At 40.3% G+C, this 25,613-nt stretch overlaps 1 protein-coding gene and 1 long non-coding RNA gene across 3 annotated transcripts in view; one reads left to right on the forward strand and one right to left on the reverse strand.

Moving 5' to 3' along the window:
- LOC138852716 (uncharacterized) overlaps positions 1 to 25,613 on the forward strand; it is a 79,031-nt gene that overhangs the window by 42,152 nt on the left and 11,266 nt on the right. Inside the window, exons 2-3 of the long non-coding RNA XR_011392028.1 lie at positions 7,919 to 7,986; positions 12,685 to 12,835. This is a non-coding gene — a long non-coding RNA (uncharacterized lncRNA). The remainder of the gene's footprint in view (positions 1 to 7,918; positions 7,987 to 12,684; positions 12,836 to 25,613) is intronic.
- The window catches only part of LOC128692026 (ADP-ribosylation factor GTPase-activating protein 1-like), a 121,078-nt gene continuing 112,209 nt past the window's right edge, over positions 16,745 to 25,613 (reverse strand). For both annotated transcript variants that reach the window (XM_070085096.1, XM_070085095.1), the window contains one exon: positions 16,745 to 20,348. In XM_070085096.1, the coding sequence (XP_069941197.1) occupies positions 20,241 to 20,348 (108 nt within the window). In that variant the 3' untranslated portion in view covers positions 16,745 to 20,240. The remainder of the gene's footprint in view (positions 20,349 to 25,613) is intronic.

Below are 25,613 nucleotides of genomic sequence, written 5' to 3' on the forward strand. Positions count from 1 at the left end.
GAAGAGTGTCATCATGGGCTTGGCCTCCCTAGTTTTGAAGGTTCTCATTATCCATCCTGTCATTTTTCTAGCAGATGCGATTGATACAATGTTATGGTCCTTGAAGGTGAGATCCTCCGACATGATCACTCCCAGGTCTTTGACGTTGGTCTTTCGCTCTATTTTGTGGCCAGAATTTGTTTTGTACTCTGATGAAGATTTAATTTCCTCATGTTTACCATATCTGAGTAATTGAAATTTCTCATCGTTGAACTTCATATTGTTTTCTGCAGCCCACTGAAAGATTTGGTTGATGTCCGCCTGGAGCTTCGCAGTGTCTGCAATGGAAGACACTGTCATGCAGATTCGGGTGTCATCTGCAAAGGAAGACACGGTGCTGTGGCTGACATCCTTGTCTATGTCGGATATGAGGATGAGGAACAAGATGGGAGCGAGTACTGTGCCTTGTGGAACAGAGCTTTTCACCGTAGCTGCCTCGGACTTTACTCTGTTGACGACTACTCTCTGTGTTCTGTTAGTGAGGAAATTATAGATCCATCGACCGACTTTTCCTGTTATTCCTTTAGCACGCATTTTGTGCGCTATTACGCCATGGTCACACTTGTCGAAGGCTTTTGCAAAGTCTGTATATATTACATCTGCATTCTTTTTGTCTTCTAGTGCATTTAGGACCTTGTCGTAGTGATCCAATAGTTGAGACAGACAGGAGCGACCTGTTCTAAACCCATGTTGCCCTGGGTTGTGTAACTGATGGGTTTCTAGATGGGTGGTGATCTTGCTTCTTAGGACCCTTTCAAAGATTTTTATGATATGGGATGTTAGTGCTATTGGTCTGTAGTTCTTTGCTGTTGCTTTACTGCCCCCTTTGTGGAGTGGGGCTATGTCTGTTGTTTTTAGTAACTGTGGGACGACCCCCGTGTCCATGCTCCCTCTCCATAGGATGGAAAAGGCTCGTGATAGGGGCTTCTTGCAGTTCTTGATGAACACAGAGTTCCATGAGTCTGGCCCTGGGGCAGAGTGCATGGGCATGTCATTTATCGCCTGTTCGAAGTCATTTGGCGTCAGGATAACATCGGATAGGCTTGTGTTAATCAAATTTTGTGGCTCTCTCATAAAAAATTCATTTTGATCTTCGACTCTCAGTCTGGTTAGCGGCTTGCTAAAAACTGAGTCATACTGGGACTTGAGTAGCTCACTCATTTCCTTGCTGTCATCTGTGTAGGACCCGTCTTGTTTAAGTAGTGGCCCAATACTGGACGTTGTTCTCGATTTTGATTTGGCATAGGAGAAGAAATACTTTGGGTTTTTTTCGATTTCATTTATGGCTTTTAGTTCTTCCCGCGATTCCTGACTCCTAAAGGATTCTTTTAGCTTAAGTTCGATGCTTGCTATTTCTCTGACCAGTGTCTCCCTACGCATTTCAGATATATTGACCTCTTTTAGCCGCTCTGTTATTCTTTTCCGTCGCCTGTAAAGGGAGCGCCTGTCTCTTTCTGTTTTACATCTACTCCTCCTTTTTCTTAGAGGAATAAGCCTTGTGCATACATCGAGTGCCACCGAGTTAATCTGTTCTAGGCATAAGTTGGGGTCTGTGTTGCTTAGTATATCTTCCCAGCTTATATCGGTTAGGACTTGGTTTACTTGGTCCCACTTTGTTTTTGTTATTGAAGTTGAATTTGGTGAATGCTCCCTCGTGACTAATCACATACTCATACAAGCCTTTCCCAATGTAGATGATTCTTACAAAGAAGCAGTTGACTTGTTGAAGGTCACTTATGGTAATATAGAACAAAGTAGGTTGGATCTAGTGAATATCATTGTTAATTTAAAAACTCCAGACCACACTTACAAAGGTTTACAGCAGTTTAGAGTTAAACTGGAGAGTACTCTCAAAACTTTAAGTAATAAATATAATCTGAAGGAATCAGACTGGTTATTGAGTGCCATAGTACAGAATAAATTCAGCTGTAAAACACTTGAATGGTTCTCGAACAAGTATCACAAGAGTTATTTTGGTCTGGAGGAAATAAGACTAGGTCTACAAGAATTAATTGTTCAGTTGCAGACCAGCCAACCAACTCATTTTAAAGATGCAACACATAATAACTCTGAGGTATCTGTCAAGTTTCACAAAGGGAAAAATTATCCCAATGGTAATAATCAAAATTCATTTCCTATAAATAGTAGCATAGGTGCATATCAAGTAGCAAGAATCAGAAATAATGATTCTCCACAAGGTAAGAAGAATAAGTACCCTCCTAAGAGTAGCCCAGTTAATAAGAAACCAGTCAAAGAAAAGAGAGATTGTCTTTTCTGCAAGGGTACTCATTTTTCTAAGAATTGCAATGCATACAATTCATGGAATGATAAAGTTGAAAGATTGGAGGAACTTGACAGATGTATCAGGTGTTTAGGTAATCACAATGTAAAGGATTGTCATGCCAAATTAAACAACTGTTATCAATGTCACAAAAGAAGACACCATATAGTCATGTGTAAAGGTCTATATGATAATGTTGATAATGATAATGTTGACAATCCTGACACAACAATAGCTAATGTAAAAATTGCTGCTAATGTTAATAATGATGGTTTTGCTGAAGTAGCCTTGCCTGTGTTACAGGTAAAAATTGATGATAAAAGGCATAAATCAAAAAATGTAAATGTATTATTGGACCAGGGATCCCAGCGTACTTTCATAAAACGTAAATGTCTTGATGGTATGAAAGTACAGATGGGAGATCCTACAACTCTAAAATTATCTGGTTTTCTCTCAGATAAAAGAGCTGAATTGTATGACACTGTTTATGTAACTGTCAGGTTGGGCAATGAGAAAAAATGTGTTAATGCAGTAATTGTAGATAGACTTCCAGAGAAAATATCTACAGTAGGGCTTAGTAAAGCTACAGAAAGACTCTCACATAATGTAAATTTAGCACCTTCTGGTGTAAGTGATGATTCTGTAGACCCAATAAATATCTTGATAGGTAGTGACTATTACGCCTCCTTTGTAAAGGGTATGGTAAAGAAATGTGGTGTCACCCTTTTGAAGACTGCTGGAGGCCATGTAATGTATGGTAGGATTCCTCGTAATAATAATTCATGACTAGAGGAAACTACAAATACCATAACTGTGTCTTACTCATGAAGTCGTGCCCCAGTATAATTCTTCCATAGAGGATGGTGTTGAGCCAGTGCATAAATTGTGGGAATTAGACAGCATTGGAATAAATGTAAATGAAGAAAGTCCAGACGATTCTTTTACTCAGGAGCAATACCTGAGAGATGTAAAATTTGAATCTGGACAATACTGGGTACGACTTTGGTGGAGACTGAACCATCCAGAATTGCCCACTAATTACAGAATGGCATATGGGCAGTTAAAGGCTCAGCTCCGCGAACTGAGTAAGACACCAGAATTGTTAACTGCCTGCACTGCTGCACTCTAACAGCACCTTTCAAGGCAGGTGAAATTGCCGACCTAGAAAATGTACTGAGAACTTTCACGGCGCGCATAACGGAGATAAAACACCTCAATTACTGGGAGCGCTTGAGGTTTCTAAACCTGTATTCCCTGGAACGCAGGAGGGAGAGATACATGATTATATACACCTGGAAAATCCTAGAGGGACTAGTACCGAACTTGCACACGAAAATCACTCACTACGAAAGCAAAAGACTTGGCAGACGATGCACCATCCCCCCAATGAAAAGCAGGGGTGTCACTAGCACGTTAAGAGACCATACAATAAGTGTCAGGGGCCCGAGACTGTTCAACTGCCTCCCAGCACACATAAGGGGGATTACCAACAGACCCCTGACAGTCTTCAAGCTGGCACTGGACAAGCACCTAAAGTCAGTTCCTGATCAGCCAGGCTGTGGCTCGTACGTTGGTTTGCGTGCAGCCAGCAGCAACAGCCTGGTTGATCAGGCGCTGATCCACCAGGAGGCCTGGTCACAGACCGGGCCGCGGGGGCGTTGACCCCCGAAACTCTCCCCAGGTAAACTCCAGGTAATAATGATACAATTGCTGAGCAGTTAATTAATAAATTTATAGAAGAGGTACCTCCTGAGCAAGCCAAAATTTATGGTCACTATTTGCCACATCACGGAGTGAAGAAGGATTCTAAGACCACTCCTCTGAGAATTGTGTTTAATTGTAGTGCCAGGAGTAACAAAAATGTACCTAGTTTAAATGACTGGTGACAGGTCCGTCGTTGACGGAAAAATTAGGAGATATCTTTTTAAATTTCAGGATGAAAAATTATGCCTTTACGGCTGACATAAGTAAAGCTTTCTTAAGAGTGGGTTTATGAGAGGCTGACCGGGATTGTATCCGCTTCTTATGGCCTGAGAATCCTAGTGACCCACTTAGCCCTCTGAAAACCTTTCGCTTTAGGAGCGTATTATTTGGTGCTACACCCAGTTTGTTCCTACTTCAAGCGACGATAAATGCACACCTTAAACGTATGGAAAGTCCATTGAGTAAAGTAATGAGCAAACAATTTTATGTAGACAATTTCCTGGGTGTGATGTCAACTGAAGAGGAACTGTTAATGACTTATGGAGAGGCTAATAAAATAATGCAAAGTGCAAATATGCCTCTGAGGGAATGGAATAGTAATTCGTCCAAATTAAAGTACAAAATAAGTAAAATTTACCCTGGAGATGAAGTGCCAAAATGTAGTAATGTATTGGGTTTAACCTGGGATACTGAGAGAGATTTGTTAATGTTAAAACCTAATAATTAGAGTATGCCCAATAAATTAAGAGAGTTTTGCTTGCTGAAGTTTCCAAATGTTTTGATCCACTAGGTTTAGTGTCACCCCTTATTATGAGAGGGAAATTATTAATTCAGGAAGCATGGAAACTTAAATGTGCTTGGGTTGAAATTCTACCTGAGGAATTCATTAACAGGTGGGATGAATTAATTGGTGATTATGAGAAAATTCCAATGTTGGAGTTCCCACACCAGGTGGCCAATCCAAATGGGAAAAATGTACTCCACATTTTTTGTGATGCTTCAAAATTGGCATATGGAGCAGTTGCTTACCTTCAATGTAATAGTGTTATTTCTCTTGTTATGTCTAAGGCTAAAGTGTCTCCAATTAAATCATGTAGCTTGCCCCAGTTGGAATTAACAGCCATTTATGTAGGTGTCAAATTAGCTAATTATATAAGAAATAAGTTGCATGAGATAAAGATTAGCGACACTGTAATTTGGTCTGATAATGAGGTATCCTTACAATGGATTCGCAATGGAAACAGTAAAATTGTGTACGTACAAAACAGAGTCGCTGAAATTAATCAGATGCAAGAGAAGTATAATAGTTTGGGTCAGCATATGTTAACATTTAATCATATACCTGGTGAGGAGAATCCAGCTGATTTCTTGTCTCGAGGTTTACCTTATGCTAAATTTGTAAATGCTGTATCATGGTTTAAAGGACGGAGTTGGTTGGTAAATAAAGCTAATTAGCCTGTACAAAAGGCATATATTGCTCCTGTTGAAATTACTGTGACCACCGCTCCAAGAGTTTGTCCTCCCTTAGCCATTGATATAAATAGGTATTCTTCTTTACCCAAACTAATCAATGTAACTAAGTTGGTGTTTAAATTTCTAAACAAGATGAATATATCATATAAGTTTTCACATCCTCTTGAATATTGGATAAAGAGGGTACAGGAGGAAATCTATGGAAATGAGATTAAATTGATGATGGAAAGAAAAATTGTGCAAGGTTCTATAATAGAGAAATTGGGGCTGTATTTACAGAACAATGTAATTAGGTGCAGAGGTAGGTTACAAAATGCTGAATTGGATGATTATGCTAAACACCCTATCTTACTGCCCAAAACTCATCATCTAACAAATTTAATTGTGCTAAATGCCCATAATGCATGGTGGAGTACAAGACACCTTAAATTGTATTAGGGAAACTTTCTGGATTCCACAAGGACGGCAAAGTGTAAAAAGGGTGATTAAATCTTGTGTAATATGTCGCCGTGTGGATGCCAGATCCTATATGTACCCAGGTCCTCCACCATTGCCAAAGGAGCGTATACAATTAATGAAACCATTTGATGTAACAGGTGTAGACTATTGTGGTCCAATAATTTTAACAGGTACTTCAGATGGTGTTCCACTGAAAGTGTATGTTTTTGTTCACCTGTACTGCTAGTAGGGCAGTTCATTTAGAAGTGGCACAGGACTTGTCTGCAGAACAGTTTATACAGCTGTTTCAAAAATTTGCAGCTAGGAGATCCTGTCCGAGATTAATGATTTCAGACAATGCCACAAATTTTGTAGCAGGTGCTCAACATTTGATAGAATTAAATAATAGTAACGATGTTCAATCTCTGTTAACCCAACAAGGGTGTACCTGGAAATTTATTACTCCTAGAGCCCCTTGGCAGGGGGGGCTGTACGAAAGACTGATAGGCACAGTGAAGAGGTGTCTCCATAAAGTACTACACCGGAAGAGAATTAATTTGGAAGAATTCCGTGCAGTGTTAGTGGAGGCGGAGAATTGTATAATAGGCCTCTCTCGTATGAGTGATACACCTGATGCAGATGTATTAACACCTCACCTAATATGTGGAAGGAAATTGGAAGTTGCCCCTGTCTATAGAGATAATCCCGAAGAAAGTGATGAAGATTACAATGATGCGGCAGTGTTGCGTAATAAATTTAAAATGTTAAATAAAGTAATTGATCATTGGTCTAATGTGTGGCGTAAGGAATATCTTCTTACACTACGTGAACACTTTTATGGTGTGACAGAGGCAGTAAATTGACAGACCATTCAACCAGGTGACATTGTGTTAATTGACACTGAACAACATCGAACATTGTGGCCTCTGGGCAAAGTATTGACATTGTACCCAGATGCACAAGGTGTTGTCAGGAATGTCAAAGTGTTGTGTTGTGGCCAGGAAAGTTTACACACAATTAATAAGTTGATTCCCTTGGAATTAGGTGTTCAATCCAACGTAAATGAAAATCTGAGGGAAAGTGACACGAGTGATATGGAAGATAACGCAGACCAAGTGATGCCGGAAGATGAAATCGTAGTAAGACCTACTAGGAGAACAGCCACTCAAGCCAGAACTGGCTGGAATCGTCTCCTAAAGGAAGGAGTAATTTGAGTCGTTTAGCAACGAACTCCGGCCGGCCGCAGTGTGGAAAATACTGTATATATTTTCCAGAAATACAGTAGTTATATGTAAATAGATGGCCATACTGTATTTAAAAGAATTATATTATGGAAAATGGGAAACTGGACCTGCGCCTGTGCAAAGACACTCGCCATTTTGTTTGAATTGAGTAACAGACGTTGTGAATAATGGGAAGAATTTTTCGTGCTCTAGAGGTTAAAATTGGGCTGACACCTCTCAAATAGGAGGCAAAATTGTTGGATGTGCATTCCTGCATAACTTGAGATATCAAACGACTGGACAAGACAGCTCCAGGAACCCCAGCTAAGTCATGTCTATATTATGTTTATAGTTCTGGCCAGTATTATTATCATAAATGTAGACAGGGGGGTTTTCTGAGTATGATACAACTTGGTCTCCAGTCAAATTGGTGAGTGATTTTTAAGATATTCTCCTTCTGTTATGTAAATGTGTATATATATAATTCTTTATTAATTTAATATACAGTCCACAAATTTATATATTCACCAGAATTCCTGGTGATGTATTTTTCAATTGTAATTAATAGGTCCAGAGTAAATTGTGGATATGACAGTGGTAGGTATCAAAGGGGGACATTTTTTTGCGGCCTGTGTCCCAAATTCCTACTTGTCTAACTGATTAATAATTATCTTTATTCATTTACTGTTATGTATATAATGATACATTCAGATAAATGTAATTTTCCACACTGGTTGTTTATAAGCACGTGTCTTTCTAGGTGCTCCACCACACTCCTCCAGATGATCTTCTCCATGACTTTGCATACTGTACACGTCAGTGACACAGGTCTGTATTTTAGTTCCTCGTGTCTGTCTTAAAAATTGGGATTACATTTGCCATCTTCCATACCTCCGGTAGCTGTGCAGTTTCAGTGGATGTGTTGAAGATTTTTGTTAGTGGCACACACAGCATCTCTGCTCCCTCTCTTAGGACCCACAGAGAGATGTTGTCTGGTCCCACCGCCTTTTAGGTATCAAGTTCACATAGCTTTTTTACCTCCTCGGTAGTATGTATTTCATCCAGCACTTGTTGGTGTACATCCCTATTCAGAATTCCTGGAGTCCCTCCTGTCTCCACTGTAAATACTTCTTTAAATCTCATGTTGAGCTCCTTACGTAACTCTTGGTTGTTTCTTGTGAACTCCCCACCTTCCTCTGTCTGATTACCTGGTCCTTGACTGTTGTTTTCCTGCTAATGTGGCTATACAACAGCTTCTGGTCAGACTTGACTTTCATTGCTATGTCATTTTCATATTGTTGCTGAGCCTCCCTTATCTGTGCATATTCGTTTGTGTGTGTACTCACCTATTTGTGGTTGCAGGGATCGAGTCACAGCTCCTGGCCCCGCCTCTTCGCTGATTGCTACTAGGTCCTCTCTCTCCCTGCCCCATGAGCTCTATCATACCTCACCTTAAAACTATGTATGGTTCCTGCCTCCACCACATCACTTTCTAGGCTATTCCATGGCCTGACTACTCTATGACTGAAGAAATACTTCCTAACATCCCTTTGATTCATCTGAGTCTTCAACTTCCAATTGTGACCTCTTGTGTCTGTGTCCCATCTCTGGAACATCCCGTCTTTGTCCACCTCGTCTATTCCGCGCAGTATTTTATATGTCGTTATCATGTCTCCCCTGACCCTCCTGGCCTCCAGTGTCGTCAGGCCGATTTCCCTCAACCTTTCTTCATAGGACAATCCCCGTAGCTCTGGGACTAGTCTTGTTGCAAACCTTTGCACTTTCTCTAATTTCTTGACGTACTTGACTAGGTGTGGATTCCAAACTGGTGCTGCATACTCCAGTATGGGCCTGACGTAGATGGTGTACAGAGTCTTAAACGAATCCTTACTGAGGTATCGGAACGCTATCCGTAGGTTTGCCAGGCGCCCGTATGCTGCAGCAGTTATCTGATTGATGTGCGCCTCAGGAGATATGCTCGGTGTTATACTCACCCCCAGATCTTTTTCCTTGAGTGAGGTTTGCAGTCTTTGGCCATCTAAACTATATTGTGTCTGCGGTCTTCTTTGCCCTTCCCCAATCTTCATGACTTTGCATTTGGCAGGGTTAAATTCAAGGAGCCAGTTGCTGGACCAGGCTTGTAGCCTGTCCAGATCTCTTTGTAGTCCTGCCTGATCCTCGTCCGATTCGATTCTTCTCATTAACTTCACATCGTCTGCAAACAAGGACACTTCTGAGTGTGTGTGTGTGTGTGTGTGTGTGTGTGTGTGTGTGTGTGTGTGTGTGTGTGTGTGTGTGTGTGTGTGTGTGTGTGTGACCCAGTTAATATTTGCAAACTTTGCAGCCCAGTCCGTGGATCCATTATGTACCCCTGTAATCTTTTGACAACCACCCACAGGATGGGTATGGGGTACATAATAAAGATATTAAACTAACTGTTTGAGATTGATGCCGATTTCGTTGATTTGGGTTAGAGAAAAAGCTGCACATGATCAGACTACAGTTGGATTCTTGATAGACTTCATTGCTGTTGAGCTTGGGGTATAGTTCTTGCGCAAGACTGTAATTTTTTTTTTTTTAACATATCGGCCATTTCCCACTGAGGCACGTTGACCCAAAATGAAAGAAGAAAAAATTTTTCATCATTCAACACTTTCACCATCCCTCATACATGATCATTGTCTTTGCAGAGGCACTCAGATATGAGTTTAGATGTCCCTCCAAACTGCCAATATCCCAAACCCCTCCTTTAAGGTGAAGGAATTGTACTTCACACTTTCCTTCAAGTTCTGCTAGCTGGTTTCCCTGAAACCCTTCACAAAATATTATCCTGCTCACACTCCAACAGCTTGTCATGTCCCAAAAACCACTCGTCTCCATTCACTCCTATCTAATATGCTCATGCACACTTTCTGGAAGCCCAAGCCTCTCACCCATAAAAGCTCCTTTGTCCCCTCCCTGAAGCCTTTTCGAGGATGATCCCTACCCTGCCTTCCTTACCCTACAGATTTAGACACTCTCCAATTCATTTTGCCTTGTTCCATTCTTTCTAAATGACCAGACCACCTCAACAACCCCTCTTCAGCCCTCTGACTAATACTTTTAGTAACTCCACACCTCCTAATTTCCACAATACAAATTCTCTGCATAATATTTACACCACACATTGCCCTTAGACACGACATCTCTACTACCTCCAGCCTCCTCCTCACTACAGCATTTATAACCCATGCTTCACACCCATATAAGTGTTGATACCACTATACTCTCGTACATTCCCTTCTTTACTTCCACGGATAACCTTTTTTGTCTCCACAGATACCTCAATGCACCACTCACCTTTAGTCCTTCATCAATTCTATGGTTAACCTCATCCTTCATAAACCCATCCACTGACAAGTCAATTCCCAAATATCTGAACACATTTGCTTCTTCCTTACTTGTGGGGGGAATTTACCAGCCAAGTCTAATTTCCAACATAATAAAGATATACTTAGCTTCAATGATGACTCGGACTTCTTGCAGCCTCGGTCAAGAAGTCTCGCTTTGAGTCATGGTAGCCCCATCTCTGAGCTGCAGAATGACTAGTATAGATATTACAATTTTCCCCAAAGGAGCGTATGTCCAGCATTTCACAGTTAACTGAAATGCGTAGTGGTACTTGCTGGGTTTGGGTGGATCACCCTTGTGTCACAAGATCTGTTGGTAACTCCAGACAAATCTCACACCTACCTATTTGTATACCGAAGATCACTACATTTTTTTGCAATAGTTAAATTTCCTAGTGGAGAGTGACAGTATTTCAGTTTACTGCACAGTCATTTTCTTTGTTCTCAGCTGACCCACAGGCTGCCCAACAGTTCCTCCTACACACAAAAGAAATGCTGAACTCGGCTTTATATACACTCGTTGCTAGTCTGTGCAGCCAGAATTAACATGAGGGTAAGTTTCTTGTTATTTAGCTGTAGGCTAAGTCATGTCCCTGACTTGCAGACCAAGTGGGGCACAAGTTATCTTTTTTAATTTTCCTACTATGGGAAAAAGAGTAATTACTCTCATTTAACCCTCGTTGTGTAGTTGATCAGAAATTCGAGCAAGGAGAGGGCATCCCTCAAGGCGCTATGGTACATGCATGTGTTCTAATAAAACTGTTGTGGGAGAAAGGAAAAGTCCACTATCCCTTTGTGAGAAGGCTAAGTCCCTCAGAGGGCTGAGGGGGGTGGGCTGAGAGATACCCCCTTTACTGGACAATTGTCTCCACACTGGGGAGGCCGGCAAAAGTTCACCGTAGGTGAACTATTCACCTCTTAACATTTTGATTTTCTCACTAGCCAACACTCCTGATTGTCTTTTCTTAACAGCTTTAGTCTGTGGGGTTTCTGGAGAATCACTACGTTTGTTTTCAGTACTGTGTACGTAATTTTAATGGCACTAGTTTATCTGTTGTCCACTTATTCACTTCACCTTTGCTTAAAACTTCAACTGTCCTGATATTCCCATTTGCATCATTTGTATGGTCACTATTTTTCCAAGAGGCCATTGAGACCTTGGACCATAATTGTTAAAAATCACCATGTCACCAGGTTTTAAGGACATGAGATTTTCAGGGACTCCAGCTCCACAGAAGTGTTCTCTCAGTGAGGTGAGATAGTCTTCTTGCCAAATTTTCTCCTAACGTTCAATCACTTTATTGAGGTGTTTGAATTTACATCCGAGTTGCTCAAGTTTGAGATAAGTAGGATCCTTCATGATCTCTTTATCATTCATGGGAGGAACTGGTTCGAGACTTCTACTAGGGAGTAAATGAGATGGACTTTAACACTTTCAAATTGTCCAGACCATCAGTAACATAAGCTAGAGGTCTCAGTTAAATGCTAAACCCACAAGGGTCATACAGTATACAGGTTTGAGGGTTTTAAGTATGCCAGCCTTGTATTTTAATTCAGAAGAGAATTTTCCTCCTGAGAAGATATGCTGAGGAAATCTTTCACTGTCTAATTAGTACACTTTCATTTAAATTTCATTGTTTTGAGCAGTACTAAATTGTAATATACATCATATTGTATATTATTTTAAATTGTTCTACTGTAATACTGTACTTTTTATAAACTAATTCAATAGTTTAATTATTCTCTGCTAGACTTATTAAAGCCATATAGCATTACCTAATAATACTCATTTCTCTTGTACTCATTGTAACTTATCTAATGACTATATGAACTGTTATTGTCTTACTAATCTTAAGTTAATTTTAAGTTTGCCCGAAATGCTCTGCATACAAAGGGGCTTTTGGCATGTACACCCAATTATATTCCTTTGTACAACTATGTATCATGTCAAAATAAATTATTATTAAGTCACACTTGGTCCTGTTAGTTTGTGCTGGAACTCTACTGAATCACTATGTAATGACTGCCTTTTTGTATAATATACAGTATACAGATGGGAGGCATGTCTCTTCAGTTAAGAGCCAGCCAACTTCAAATCTTAGTATGTTGAAAAGTAAGTCAGCATTCCTTATTTTAGGTACGGGAAGGTCACTAACCTCCTGTAGACCACGTGTTACGGTTAGAGGACAGAGGAGCAGAAGTAGTGGGGGTTGTGACCAGCTTGGTGGAAGGACTAGTGAGTGGCTCTGGCTGTGACTGACAACTGTCACCAGAGGAGAATCTTGCAAGTACAGTTTCCTGGGTTTTACCTTTAAGCTCTGCATCCCTCCAATAATACAGTTTCCCTCCCTTCCTGGTGTACGTCTTTGCAAGAAGTGCAGTAGATTGCTCTATATTAATAGTAATAACTTTATACTGGAATTTTTGTATCACCATATCCTTTGTAGGTTTAGTGCTTCTCTTTGATTATAATAATATCCTTTCAGTTAATAATTAGACTTCTTTTAAAGTATCTTTCTATCTCTGCCTTTGCCTGACCCATAAACCTCCCCATTTATGTACATATAATTATTATAGCACTATTTCCTATTCCAGTTTATTTACTTCTACATGTGTTATTCCAATGATTTATATTTGGCTGGTGGCAGAGTGAGGAAAATAGTTCAGTAAAAAAAAAAATTGGAGTGAACTAATGAACTACAAAGGTTAGGGTTGCATGAATTACAGTATACCAAAGAAAATGGGCTTGCTTGAATTACAATACATATGGGGGGTAACTAAGGTATTTTACATTCTAGCCCTGCGGGAGATATAGCAGTACAGTACTGTATACAGATTTATCTTTACTTTTTTTTTTTTTTTTTTTTTTACCTGTAAACGGTCCAAGCAGATCTACGTTCACATACGTAGTGCTCCAAAAGTAGATCTACGTTTTTAAATATTTTCAAACATAACAAAAAAAAATAGATCAAAGTTTTTTTACACGTTTTCAAATGTAAAAAAAAAAAAGTTTTTTTTACATACTATCAAATGTTGAAAAAAACGTATACAGGAAGGCCCCACTTATACGGCGGGTTAGGTTCCAGGCTAGCGCCGTAAAGCGGAAATCGCCGTAAAGTGGAACACCCTTTTTTTCCACTTATAAATGCATACAAACACTAGATAACAAGTTTACACTAACATATATTAAGTTAGCAATAGAACCAGGCATCAAAAAACAATAAAAAGGTACAATACACACATAGTGCACTCATTACTTACCTTAAAATATTTATAGTCTTAATCTAGGGTGAGACAAGTAGTATTTATTGTAAGAAATCAAGTGTGGTATGTATTGTAATAGGCAGGCTATTTCACCAGGCCACCCCACCCACACATACTATTCTATGATATTTAAGCATCCCAGAGCGATAAAATGTATATACAGTTCACTCATTACTTACCTTAAAATATTTGTAGTCTTAATGTAGGGTCAGGAGTAAGTAAATGAGATAAAACGAATAAATGAGAGAGAGAAAGAATGAATACATGAGAGGTGACAGGCCAGGCACAGAGTAAACAAACCAGGCTCCCACATCTTATATTTATGTTTATTTATTCTATTGTGGGGTGTATTTATCATCTTTTTATGTTATGTATCGTGTTTATTATATAATTTTGAAAAAAATATCATGGCTGGATTAATGAAAATGTGTATATTACCGTAATATACGACATTTAATGAGACTCCGTGACTATTGTTATTATGGCGTCACTTGTGGAAGTCGTCTGCTACCAGAGATCACATTTATGTTTATTTATTCTACTGTGGGGTGTATTTATCTTATTTATATGTTATGTATAGTGTTTATTATATAATTTTTAAAAAAATATCATGGCTGGATTAATGAAAATGTGTATATTACCGTAATATACGACATTTAATGAGACTCAGTATTGTTATTATCACCACTTGTGGAAGTCGTCTGCTACACAGCTCACATTTATGTTTATTTATTCTACTGTGGGGTGTATTTATCTTATTTATATGTTATGCATCGTGTTTATTATATAATTTTGAAAAAAATATCATGGATGGATTAATGAAAATGTGTATATTACCGTAATATACGACATTTAATGAGACTCCGTGACTATTGTTATTATGGCGTCACTTGTGGAAGTCGTCTGCTACCAGAGATCACATTTATGTTTATTTATTCTACTGTGGGGTGTATTTATCTTATTTATATGTTATGTATAGTGTTTATTATATAATTTTGAAAAAAATATCATGGCTGGATTAATGAAAATGTGTATATTACCGTAATATACGACATTTAATGAGACTCAGTATTGTTATTATCACCACTTGTGGAAGTCGTCTGCTACACAGCTCACATTTATGTTTATTTATTCTACTGTGGGGTGTATTTATCTTATTTATATGTTATGCATCGTGTTTATTATATAATTTTGAAAAAAATATCATGGATGGATTAATGAAAATGTGTATATTAACGTAATATACGACATTTAAATGACTTGATGTATGTAAGTTTATTTAGGTACAGGTATACATAAGTATAATTATCAGAGTATATATAAAATATGAAATAACTTTTAAAAACATTTGAAATTTTGGAGTTTCCAGACAAAATGGAGAGACTTAGTGCTTACTGAGCTCATGGAGAATGTAAACAAACAGGGTGGGGCACGGTGACCGTATTAGAAAGTCAGGTGGGGGGAGCCGTATAGTGAGTTTTGGTCATAATTTGAAATGTCCGTATTAGCGGAACGCCGTAAAGCGGAACGCCGTAAAGCGGGGCCCTCCTGTATATACGTTTGGACCGTTTATGGGTTAAGGGTGATGTATGAAGCTGAGTTTGAAATTAAGTTAGTGTTTTGGGGGCATATTTAGGGTTTAAACCATTATTATTATTATAATCAAAAAGAAGGGTTTAAACCATAAAACTAGGCATAGGCTTTTTTTTTTTTTTTTACCGTGTCCAGAATTCACAGTTTTTCCAAATTCGTGGGTGGTCTTGGCATGTAACCCCCATGAATTTGGGGGGACTACTGTACCACATTGGAGGGAGGATGGAAGAAATGAATGTGTTCAGATATTTGGGAGTTGACTTGTCAACAGAGGGGTTTATGAAGGATGACATTAACCATAGAACTGATGAAGGAAAAGAGGTGAGTGGTGCGTTGAGGTATCTGTGGAGACAGAACGTTATTCATGGAAGCAAAGAAGGGAATGTACGAGAGTATAGTGGTACCAACACTCTTATATGGGTGTGAAGTATGGGTTGTAAATGCTACAGTGAGGAGGATGGAGGCAGTGGACATGTTGTGTCTAAGGGCAGTGTGTGGTGTAAATATTATACAGAGAATTCGTAGTGTGGAAATTAGGTGGTGGTGTGGAGTTACTAAAAGTATTAGTCAGAGGGATGAAGAGGGGTTGTTGAGGTGGTTTGGTCATTTAGAGATAATGGATCAAAGAGTGTATAAATCTGTAGAGGAAGGAAGGCAGGGTAGGAGTTGTCCTCAAAAAGGTTGGAGGGAAGGGGTAAATGAGGTTTTGTGGGTGAGGGGCTTGGACTTCCAGCAAGCATGTTAGTGAATGGAGACAAATGGTATTTGGGACCTGACGAGCTGTTGGAGGGTAATATTTTGTGAAGGGATTCAGGGAAAGTATACTGCCTGCACTTTAAAGGAGGGGTTTGTGATATTGGCAGTTTGGAGACATCTAAACTGTCATATCTGAGTGCCATTGCAAAGACAGTAATTATGTATGAGTGATGGTGAAAGTTTTTTCTCACTTTTTGGGTCATCCTGCCTAAGTGGGAAACAGCCATGTAAAAACAAAAAAACCAAAAAAAACAAGGACTGTAATTATGTTGAAGTGGTAAAACTGTATGGGTCTTCACTGTTGATAATAGTGAAATCAGTGTCAGCCATAACTGCAAATTATTATTACAATCAAGAGAAGTGGGGTGCAGAGCACTCAACCCATAGGGGTCATACACCATCTGGGGAAATGTTAAGCAATCAAGTTTAATTCGATAGAAAAAGTTCAATTCTTTAGATCAAGAGCTCAACACTGGCATCAAGGCACTTCCCTGAGGGGTAACGATAATTGCAAGCACACTACTGGAGGAAGGATATGGACATAATTTATATGTTCACTCTGAGATATACAAAATCAATTGCAATGAAAAACATGAATATTTTTAATTCATAGGGATTTACATCACAAAATGCAATCAAATATCAGTAGTCACCATTTATATGTAAAAAGCAGCTTTAATGAGGATGAAAACATTTAGGAAATAGACACAGTACTAAAATCCTAAGTTCATATACATGTGTATATAATGTAATATGTAGTGGGATAGACAGACACTGGGATTAAATATTTAGAAAGTGGTACATATCATGGCACGCAACTTGATATTTAGAAAAATTTAATTGTAGGCATTATGCCCTCTATAAAATTTAGTAATATTTAGGCTTCCATCAGATATTTAAAATGAGAACTTGCAAAATAAATTTTCTCAATTATATTCCTCAGGACTAGAAATAAAAAAATTAGTGCCATTCATTTCCAAGTTAGTAAAGAGTCATCATTACATTATCCTGAATTATGGAACAAATGGTAGTGGTATCTCGACAGGCTCAGGTCCTGGGGAGCTAAAGATGGATTAACTACACACTATCAGTGAAGGCATCACTGACCACTTTCCCCTGATAATGAAATAAGGCCTGGTTTGTTGGCTTTTGGTTATAGCCTATCACTCTAAAAGTTTGTTCCGACAAATTACTATTCCTTTTCATTTCGAAGAGGAAAAGTACCAAAAACATTGATAAAAATGACAAAACCATATTCACAAAAAAAAAAAAAAAAAAAAAAAAAAAAACCAAGACAAACATATAAACAATGTTCTAAAAAAATATAGATATAATTAGCAAGTTTAAAGTCTTATATATTACTGTATGGGACTGAGATTATATTGAATAAGTTAAAATTACATTTTTAATCTTATGCTAATTTTAAAACCTTAAAACTATATACACTGTTATGGTTCTGGTGCTTATATACATATATCCGGTAGTCAAATATTCCTGGGAAATATAAATTAAGAACTAATTTATTCTCTACATTTCCTTTACACTAATTATGCATAAAAAATATATAATTTTTATACTTTCTAAAATAAACAATTGCACCATATTCAAATTTTTATCTTTTGCAAACATAACTTTGGCAAATATCTGTAAATGTATTTATTTCATGTGACAGACATACTCTATCACAAACAATATTACCATACATCACTCGATTACTGCCTCGTGAACACTACTTGGAATTTAGAATTTTAATGTCATCTGACAGCATATTACTATGCCTCATAGGTATATGGAATACTATACAAGCTTGTGTTTTGTAAGCATGTCTGCAAATTTTCCTAAGCCTTTTATAACATTCTTGGTTTATGTATTTTATCATTTTCGTAAATGCTATTGGTCCCCAAGCTTCTTACTCACAAGAACCCGCACATCACCTGGGAGGCAAACTTTCTTTTGGTAAACACCAGGCCATATGCACTGGACCACTACATACAAAAAAATGTACATAATATTTCAAGTAAACCCACTGCCTGAATACACACCTGCATTGCCATAAAATCCGAGATGCAATGAAAAAGCTGCATGACGTGAATCTAAGTCATTTGAGCAATGGGTTGAATCATTCAAAATATAGTGCCCATTATTTTTGTAATGTGGTGGTGGTGCAGTAGATATGGCATCAGCCTGGTATTTATCATAGGAGAATGAAACTTGTGTTGACATTTCAGTTAAACTTGGACCATTAAGCAGTCAAACTAATGACTAGTTAATGGTCCAAGTCAGATGAAAATGTCATAAGTTTCAATCTCCTATCTTTGGTTATTTGTGAATTGTTCCAGTCACAGTATTGTGCCTTTTTATTCTTTTTGGTGTTTATCAGATAGTTTATCTCCTGGGTCAAGTGTGCTTTGTTATAAACAAGTAAGAAGTTGGCCAAATAGTGCACATTTAATTATACACTATTCTACTACTCTTTCATGATATTTTACATATACATCTTGTGCTTTTTAGGCAGAACTTGTAATCTTGTCTTATAAAGCAATGAACATTTTGCTAAACAAGCAAAGTGCAACTGTTGAAAAAGAAGAGAAAAAAAAAAAAAGTATTATCAATATTAAATACTACTAAATTTAGACTGGTCTAGAATGTTTTTGGTAGAATTAAGCTAAATTACATAGTCAATTTTAGCAAGTTTAGGTTAAAGAAAAATCTTAATTCACAAAAATATATATTGTCTAAGACAAATTTTTTGAGAAGACTGGTTTGCTTGAGCAACTCTACCTAAAAAGCACTAATATATACACACACACACCTATCTCTGAGCTCGTGCATGCGTGTGTGTGTGTAATTTTTTTTTTTTAAATAACCCTTTCACTGTCTCTTATAGATCTGTCTAGATCACAGAGCCCTCAAATGTGTTGTTTAAGTCAAAATTTACTGATCACATGAGAAAATGGGGTCTGTCAGGTGGGTGTGCACAGTTTTAAAAAAAAAAAAAAAAAAAAAAAAAAAAAAAAAAAAATTAATATGATGGGAACAGCAGACCTCTGACAGTGTGTTGTGTTAAAATACTGAATTCGAGTTTTTTTTTTTTTTTCCCCCATTTCTTGGCATTAGTTGATAGATGAGAAGACACGCTGTTCAAATGGAGATGATTTTAGTTGGTCTCGGACCAGGGGTGACCTGAAAAGGCCTCAGAGCAAATACTTGATTTTTTGGCTCTTTGTAAGTCGGGAATGCCATATGTTTGCGTTTGTGTGACAATTTATTCAAAATGTAGGGGGTTATATAGGAGAGGAATAGGGATGTGATTAGGGAACAGAGGAAAGGTGGCTTTAATGGCTGGAATGCCTACAGTGTTTATTTTGTTCTGTTTTTAAATTGGGATTTGTTGAATTTTGTGTAAAATTGGCCAAATTACCGACCTCTGGTGGTTCATAGGGTAGTTCTGAATTGAATGGGCAGTTTATTGTGCTCAATCACTAGAACAAAAGGCATATTAGCAAGATTGCCAGGAACTGGGTCAGTTTGAGCAATGGAATTGGTCTAGAATAGACCTAAAAATGGGAAAAATTGCTGTTGCATATACATGTATTGTGCCCAGGACAACAACTTCATACCTGCATAATTTTATTAGCTTTCCATCAAATTTTGCATTTTTGGTGTCATTACCTTAGAAAATGATTCTCTACCATTTCAAAAGATTATATTTTTGGGGGGAGGAAAATCATAAAACTAACAGCACTTTTAATTTCAGGAGTCACGACAATGAAAGGGTTAATTACATACTAAAAGTCTCTGTGGACTCATTTTTTTTTGTCATTAATTCAAAACCTATTACAATATTTATCCATGTTCAGTTTTAACATTGTCCTATTCTTTACTTATGAAGTACATGTCTAAATACAGAAAGTGACAAAATGGCTAAACTTTGCTTTTGAAAGATTTCGGAAGCCTTTCATGTTATGGTTGAGAAATTGTAAACTAGTAAACTATCAAGTCACAATATCTTTTGCCAGCCCAATTTCAAATGATAAACATTCATGTGTTTTGGATCAGTTACAATGATGAATAAATAAATCACTGTCCTTCTACCTTCTCCCAGTCATCATCCCAATTGTCCCAAGTGTGGCCTTTGGTGCCATTGTTCCCAAGATCGACCAGCAACTCCTGCTCAGCTTTTCCATCCTGACAAAAGTAAAGAACACACATAAATAATAATGTACACTACTGCTACTTATGGCATGTTTATAAATTACTTTGCATATGCTAATGGTTCTGTGAATTATTGCAAGCACTGCCTAGTTGCAAGACCAGGCTTCATAAATTAGTCATCAAAATCATGGGGAAGCACTAAACTTGTACAAGTCAATGAAGTGCCTGAGGAATGGAAGTCAATCAGATTTCATCTATGGAAAAGAGTAAAAATAGGTCCAATACCCTGGATGAAATGACCTCCCATAAAAGAGAAATCAAACAAAATATTTCAGAAATGGGAACTACAGTACATATTGGGAAACAAATGAAAATACAGCCAAGTATATGCAGTGGAACCTCGGTACTCGAACAGCTCCGTACTTGAAATGCCCTTTACTTTACTTTCCCTTCTTGCTGATGGACCCTCCTTTAACCCAGACTCCCTGACTTTTTGGCAGCAACTGATTTACTGCATACACTTTGATGATGATACCTCTAGTACTCCTCACAGCCCTTTCTACCTCAATCTCCTGCTACCCTCTACCCCTGCAGCTGTATAGTCCTTGTGGCTTAGCGCTTCTTTTTTTGATAATAATAATCTACCCCTGCACTCCTCTTCAAGGGGGGCTCCTTGGCGTGGTGAAGAGGCTCTTGGTCTGAGGAATTAGCCCTGTTGGTCTTCTTCCTCAGACCGAACCTAATTACCCCCCATTCTCCCCTCCCCTATCCCATCCTCCCCTTTTTCCATTCCTCCTCCTCCTCCTCACCCCTCCCTTTTGCCCTTCCTCTTTTTGGCCTTTGGGATTTCTCCCACAGGCGCGCTAGTTCCTAGGTAGGGGAAAGGACACCGGGGTCCATCCCATTCCGTTGAGGTTCTTGGCGGTGGCGTAGTTTGCCGTGGAATCTGGATTGCCTGGGGATGTCCCGATTCCTCTCCGGTATCCCGGAGTAGCTTTGGGTATCTTTCGGGCGACGGGTGTATCTCTGGAAGCCACCTTTCGGATTCCGGGGGTGGTGGCCGAAGGAGGTATGCTTTGTGGCGGATATCCGGCCGCCCTCTCTTTTGTCCACCGAGGTAGCTCGGCAGATGTGAGGTTGCTATCCCGGATTGCTGGTTTACTGGCATGAAGGGTAGGGTATGGCACGGGTTCCATGCTGCATCTGCGCTACAAGCGGTGTTGAGGTCCTCTTGGGCGCGGAGGGAGACTTCCGGCCCTTTCATTCCTCCTGGGAACTATTCCTCCCCGCTCCCCCCTTTTTTTCTTTTTTTTATTTTTATTTTCTTTTCTTCTTTCTTTTTTTTCTTAAAAACAAAAAGCAAAGGAGTAACCTAACCATGGCAGCCCTAGTCCATGAACCCACTACCCCCGGGCCCTTTCTTGATACCGCACCCCATTCTGACCCTGCCTTGTGTTTAGACCACTCTTCGGACACTCCTGATGCCCCTGTACCTCTTGCTGGTGCTGTTTCCTCACCCGCTTCAGGTACCGGGGCTTTGACTGACTCCTTCGATTTGTCTGAACTCCGCTCTCCTTTGACTATGCTTCCGGCTTCTCCCTCTACGGTACGGCAATTTTCGAATCGCCCGCCCATTTCACGCCGGACCAACTCCGGTCCTACTCCTAAATGCCAACGTCAATCTCCTGATGATGCTCCTTCGTTACCTTCCCATTCTACTCGGAAAAGACCGACACGTCAAGCACTCCCTCTCCATGCTCCGTTTCGGACCACACAATGGACTAAATTCTTTACTTTAAGACAGACTTCTTCTTCTGCCTACCTTTCTGACCATAGTATTGGCAAAGCGCTCCTGCGTCATGTTGGCAGAGATATTTCATTTCATGCTCTCAAGAGCGGTACCCGCATCGTCACTGTCCAGAATGCTACCCAAGCTCATGATCTTTCTCTCCTTTCGAATATCGATACTACTCCTATCACTATTGAAAAACATCTTTCTCTCAATTCTTGTAGTGGTACTGTCATTCTGCCCCATACCATAGTCCAACAGAATTTCCAGTCATGTGGCAATGACATTTTTGAACAGCTGGAACTCCAGGATCTCCCAATCCTCAAAGTAGACACTTGTGTCCTTCCTGCCCGGGGGCGGAGACGTTATCCTTGCAATGTGGCTCGTTTAACTTTTGACAGCCGAGAACTCCCGTCCTCTGTATATGTCGCGGGACATCGATTACAAGTTCGAAAGGTGATACCTACACCGCAACAATGTAGAAATTGCTGGCGTTTTGGTCACCCAGCGAAATATTGCAGATCTATGGCCGAATGCCCAGTCTGTGGTGCCGACAACCATTCTAATACATCTTGCAGTCAACCTCCATCTTGCCTTAATTGTAATGGAGCTCACCCTTTGTACTCCCGCCGTTGCCAGGTCTATCCATCACCAAGGCTTACGTTTGTGCCTTGGTGCTTTTCGCTCTTCCCCTGTTGAGAGCCTCTATACAGAAGCAAATGTTCCATCCTTGTCTGATCGCCGTGATGCCCATTGCCTTCGCTACTATGTACGCTCTCACGATCTACACAATCCTTCCATTTATAGAATGGTCACCGATATTAGTAGACATTCTTTATTCGTTCGCCGCCCCTGTTTGCTCCGTCCCTTTTCTCTTCGCCTACATTCACTCTTGTCTTCCCTTCAGTTACCACCTTTATATGTTCATATAGCATCTCACTTTTCCCTACCCCCCTGGGAAGTTCCAGCTGTTCGGGTCTGTTCTTTCTCACTCCCTTGCTCGAAAGCTCAACTGCCTATGGTGGCTTCCCGCTCTCTTTTTCTTGATCACTTCCACTCCCATTCTCATGCCACCGCTGTGTACACAGAAGGCTCTAAGTCTTCAGACGGCGTCGGATTCGCAGCAGTGTTTCCGGACAGCGTCGTGCGGGGGCATTTACTATCTTCAGCTAGCATTTTTACTGCTGAACTGTATGCCATTCTTGCAGCACTTATTCGTATCGCATCTATGCCTGTGTCATCATTTGTAGTAGTCTCAGACTCCCTTAGTGCTCTACAGGCTATACAAAAATTTGATACATCTCATCCCCTAGTTCTCCGTATCCAACTTTGGCTACGCCGTATCTCTACCAAACAAAGATATTGTTTTTTGTTGGGTCCCTGGTCATGTCGACGTACAGGGCAATGAACAGGCAGACACTGCTGCGCGATCAGCAGTGCATGACCTACCAATTTCCTATCGAGGTGTTCCATTTCTGGACTATTTTGCTGCAATAGCTACCCACCTTCGCACCCGTTGGCAACAACGTTGGTCAACTCTGTTGGTAACAAACTTCATTCTATTAAACTGAGCATAGGCTACTGGCCGTCTTGTCATCAGTGCCGAGGTTGGGAGACCACTCTCTCCCGCCTTCGCATTGGCCACACTCGTCTTACTCATGGGTATCTCATGGAGAGGCACCCTGTTCCTCTCTGTGAGCAGTGTCAAGTTCCAGTATCGATTAGCCACATTCTGTTAGACTGCCCTCTCTATCAACGAGCACGCAGAATTTACCTCCGTCGTCGTCTTCGTTCTACTACTCTCTCTTTACCTTCCCTTCTTGCTGATGGACCCTCCTTTAATCCTGACTCTCTCATTGACTTCTTGACAACGACTGATTTACTCCACAAACTCTGATGATACTTTTCGCACTCCCCTCAGCCCTTTCTAGTTCAGTCTCTTGCTGCCCTTTACCCTTTCACCATCCACTACCCCGCTGTTATCCGTAACCTATTACTCATCCATCTCCCTTATGCCACCTGATGCCCTCGCTTCCTTCCTGCCCTACAGCGCTGTATAGCCCTTGTGGCTTAGCGCTTCTTTTTGATAATAATAATAATAATACCCCTGCACTATCCACTGCCCTGCTGCACTCCATGACCTAATAATCATCCCTCCCCCCTCTCGCTACCCAATACCCTGGCATCCTTTCCTGCCCAGCGGCACTGTATGACCCTTGTAGGTTTAGTACTTCTTTTTATAATAATAGTTTCATACTTGAACGCTTTGTTCAGAAAAAAAAAAACACGCTCAGTAGTCGACCTAGCATACATGACCTGCCAGAACATGTGCGTCAGTCCCCCCAAAGCTCTCGCTCAGTCCAAAACTCCGCTGAACTTCACTGTAAACTATTTTATGTTTCTTCACCTCTTCAAGGGGGGCTCCTTGGCATGGTGAAGAGGCTCTTGGTCTGAGGAATTAGACCTGTCGGTCTCCTTTCTCAGACCGAACCTAATTACCCCCCAATCCTCCGTTCCCTATCCCATCCTCCCCATCCTTTCCTCCTCCTCCTCCCCACCTCTCCCTTTTGCCCTTCCTTTTTGGCCCTTTTTTTTTTTCTTTTTCCACAGGCACGCTAGTTCCTAGGTAGGGGAAAGGGTACCGGGGTCCATCCCATTCCGTTGAGGTTCTTGGCGGTGGCATAGTTTGCCGTGGAATCTGGATTGCCTGGGGATGTCCTGATCCCTCTCCGGTATCCCGGAGGGTGGCTTTGGGTGTCTCTCGGGCGACGGGTGTATCTCTGGAAGCCACCTTTTGGATTCCGGGGGTGGTGGCCGAAGGAGGTATGCTTTGTGGTGGATTTCCGGCCGCCCTCTCTTTTGTCCACCGAGGTAGCTCGGCAGATGTGAGGTTGCTATCCCGGATTGCCAGTTTACTGGCATGATGAGTAGGCTATGGCACGGGTTCCATGCTGCATCTGCGCTACTTGCGGTGCTGAGGTCCTCTTGGGCGCGGAGGGAGATTTCTGGCCCTTTCATTCCTCCTAGGAACTATCCCTCCCCGGTCCCCCCTTATTTTATTCTTTTTTTTTTATTTTCTTTTCTTCTTTTTTTTTCTTAAAAACAAAAAGAAAGAAGTAACCTAACCATGGCAGCCCTAGTCCATGAACCTGCTACCCCCGGGCCCCTTCTTGATACTTCACCCCGTTCTGACCCCGCCTCGTCTTTAGACCACTCTTCAGACACTCCTCATGCCTCTGTACCTCTTGCCGGTGCTGTTTCCTCACCCGCTTCAGGTACTGAGGCCTCGACTGACTCCTTCGATTTATCTGACCTTCGCTCTCCTCTGACTATGCTTCCGGCCTCTCCCTCTACGGTGCAGCAATTTTCGAATCGCCGGCCCGTTCCATGTCGGACCAACTCTGGTCCCACGCCTAAACGACAACGACAATTACCTGCTGATGATACTTCTCCACCTTCTCGTTCTTCTCAGAAAAGATCGACACGTCCTTTACTACCTTTCCACGCTC

The sequence above is a fragment of the Cherax quadricarinatus genome, chromosome 15 (genome assembly GCF_038502225.1).
Source record: "Cherax quadricarinatus isolate ZL_2023a chromosome 15, ASM3850222v1, whole genome shotgun sequence".
NCBI lineage: Eukaryota > Metazoa > Arthropoda > Malacostraca > Decapoda > Parastacidae > Cherax > Cherax quadricarinatus.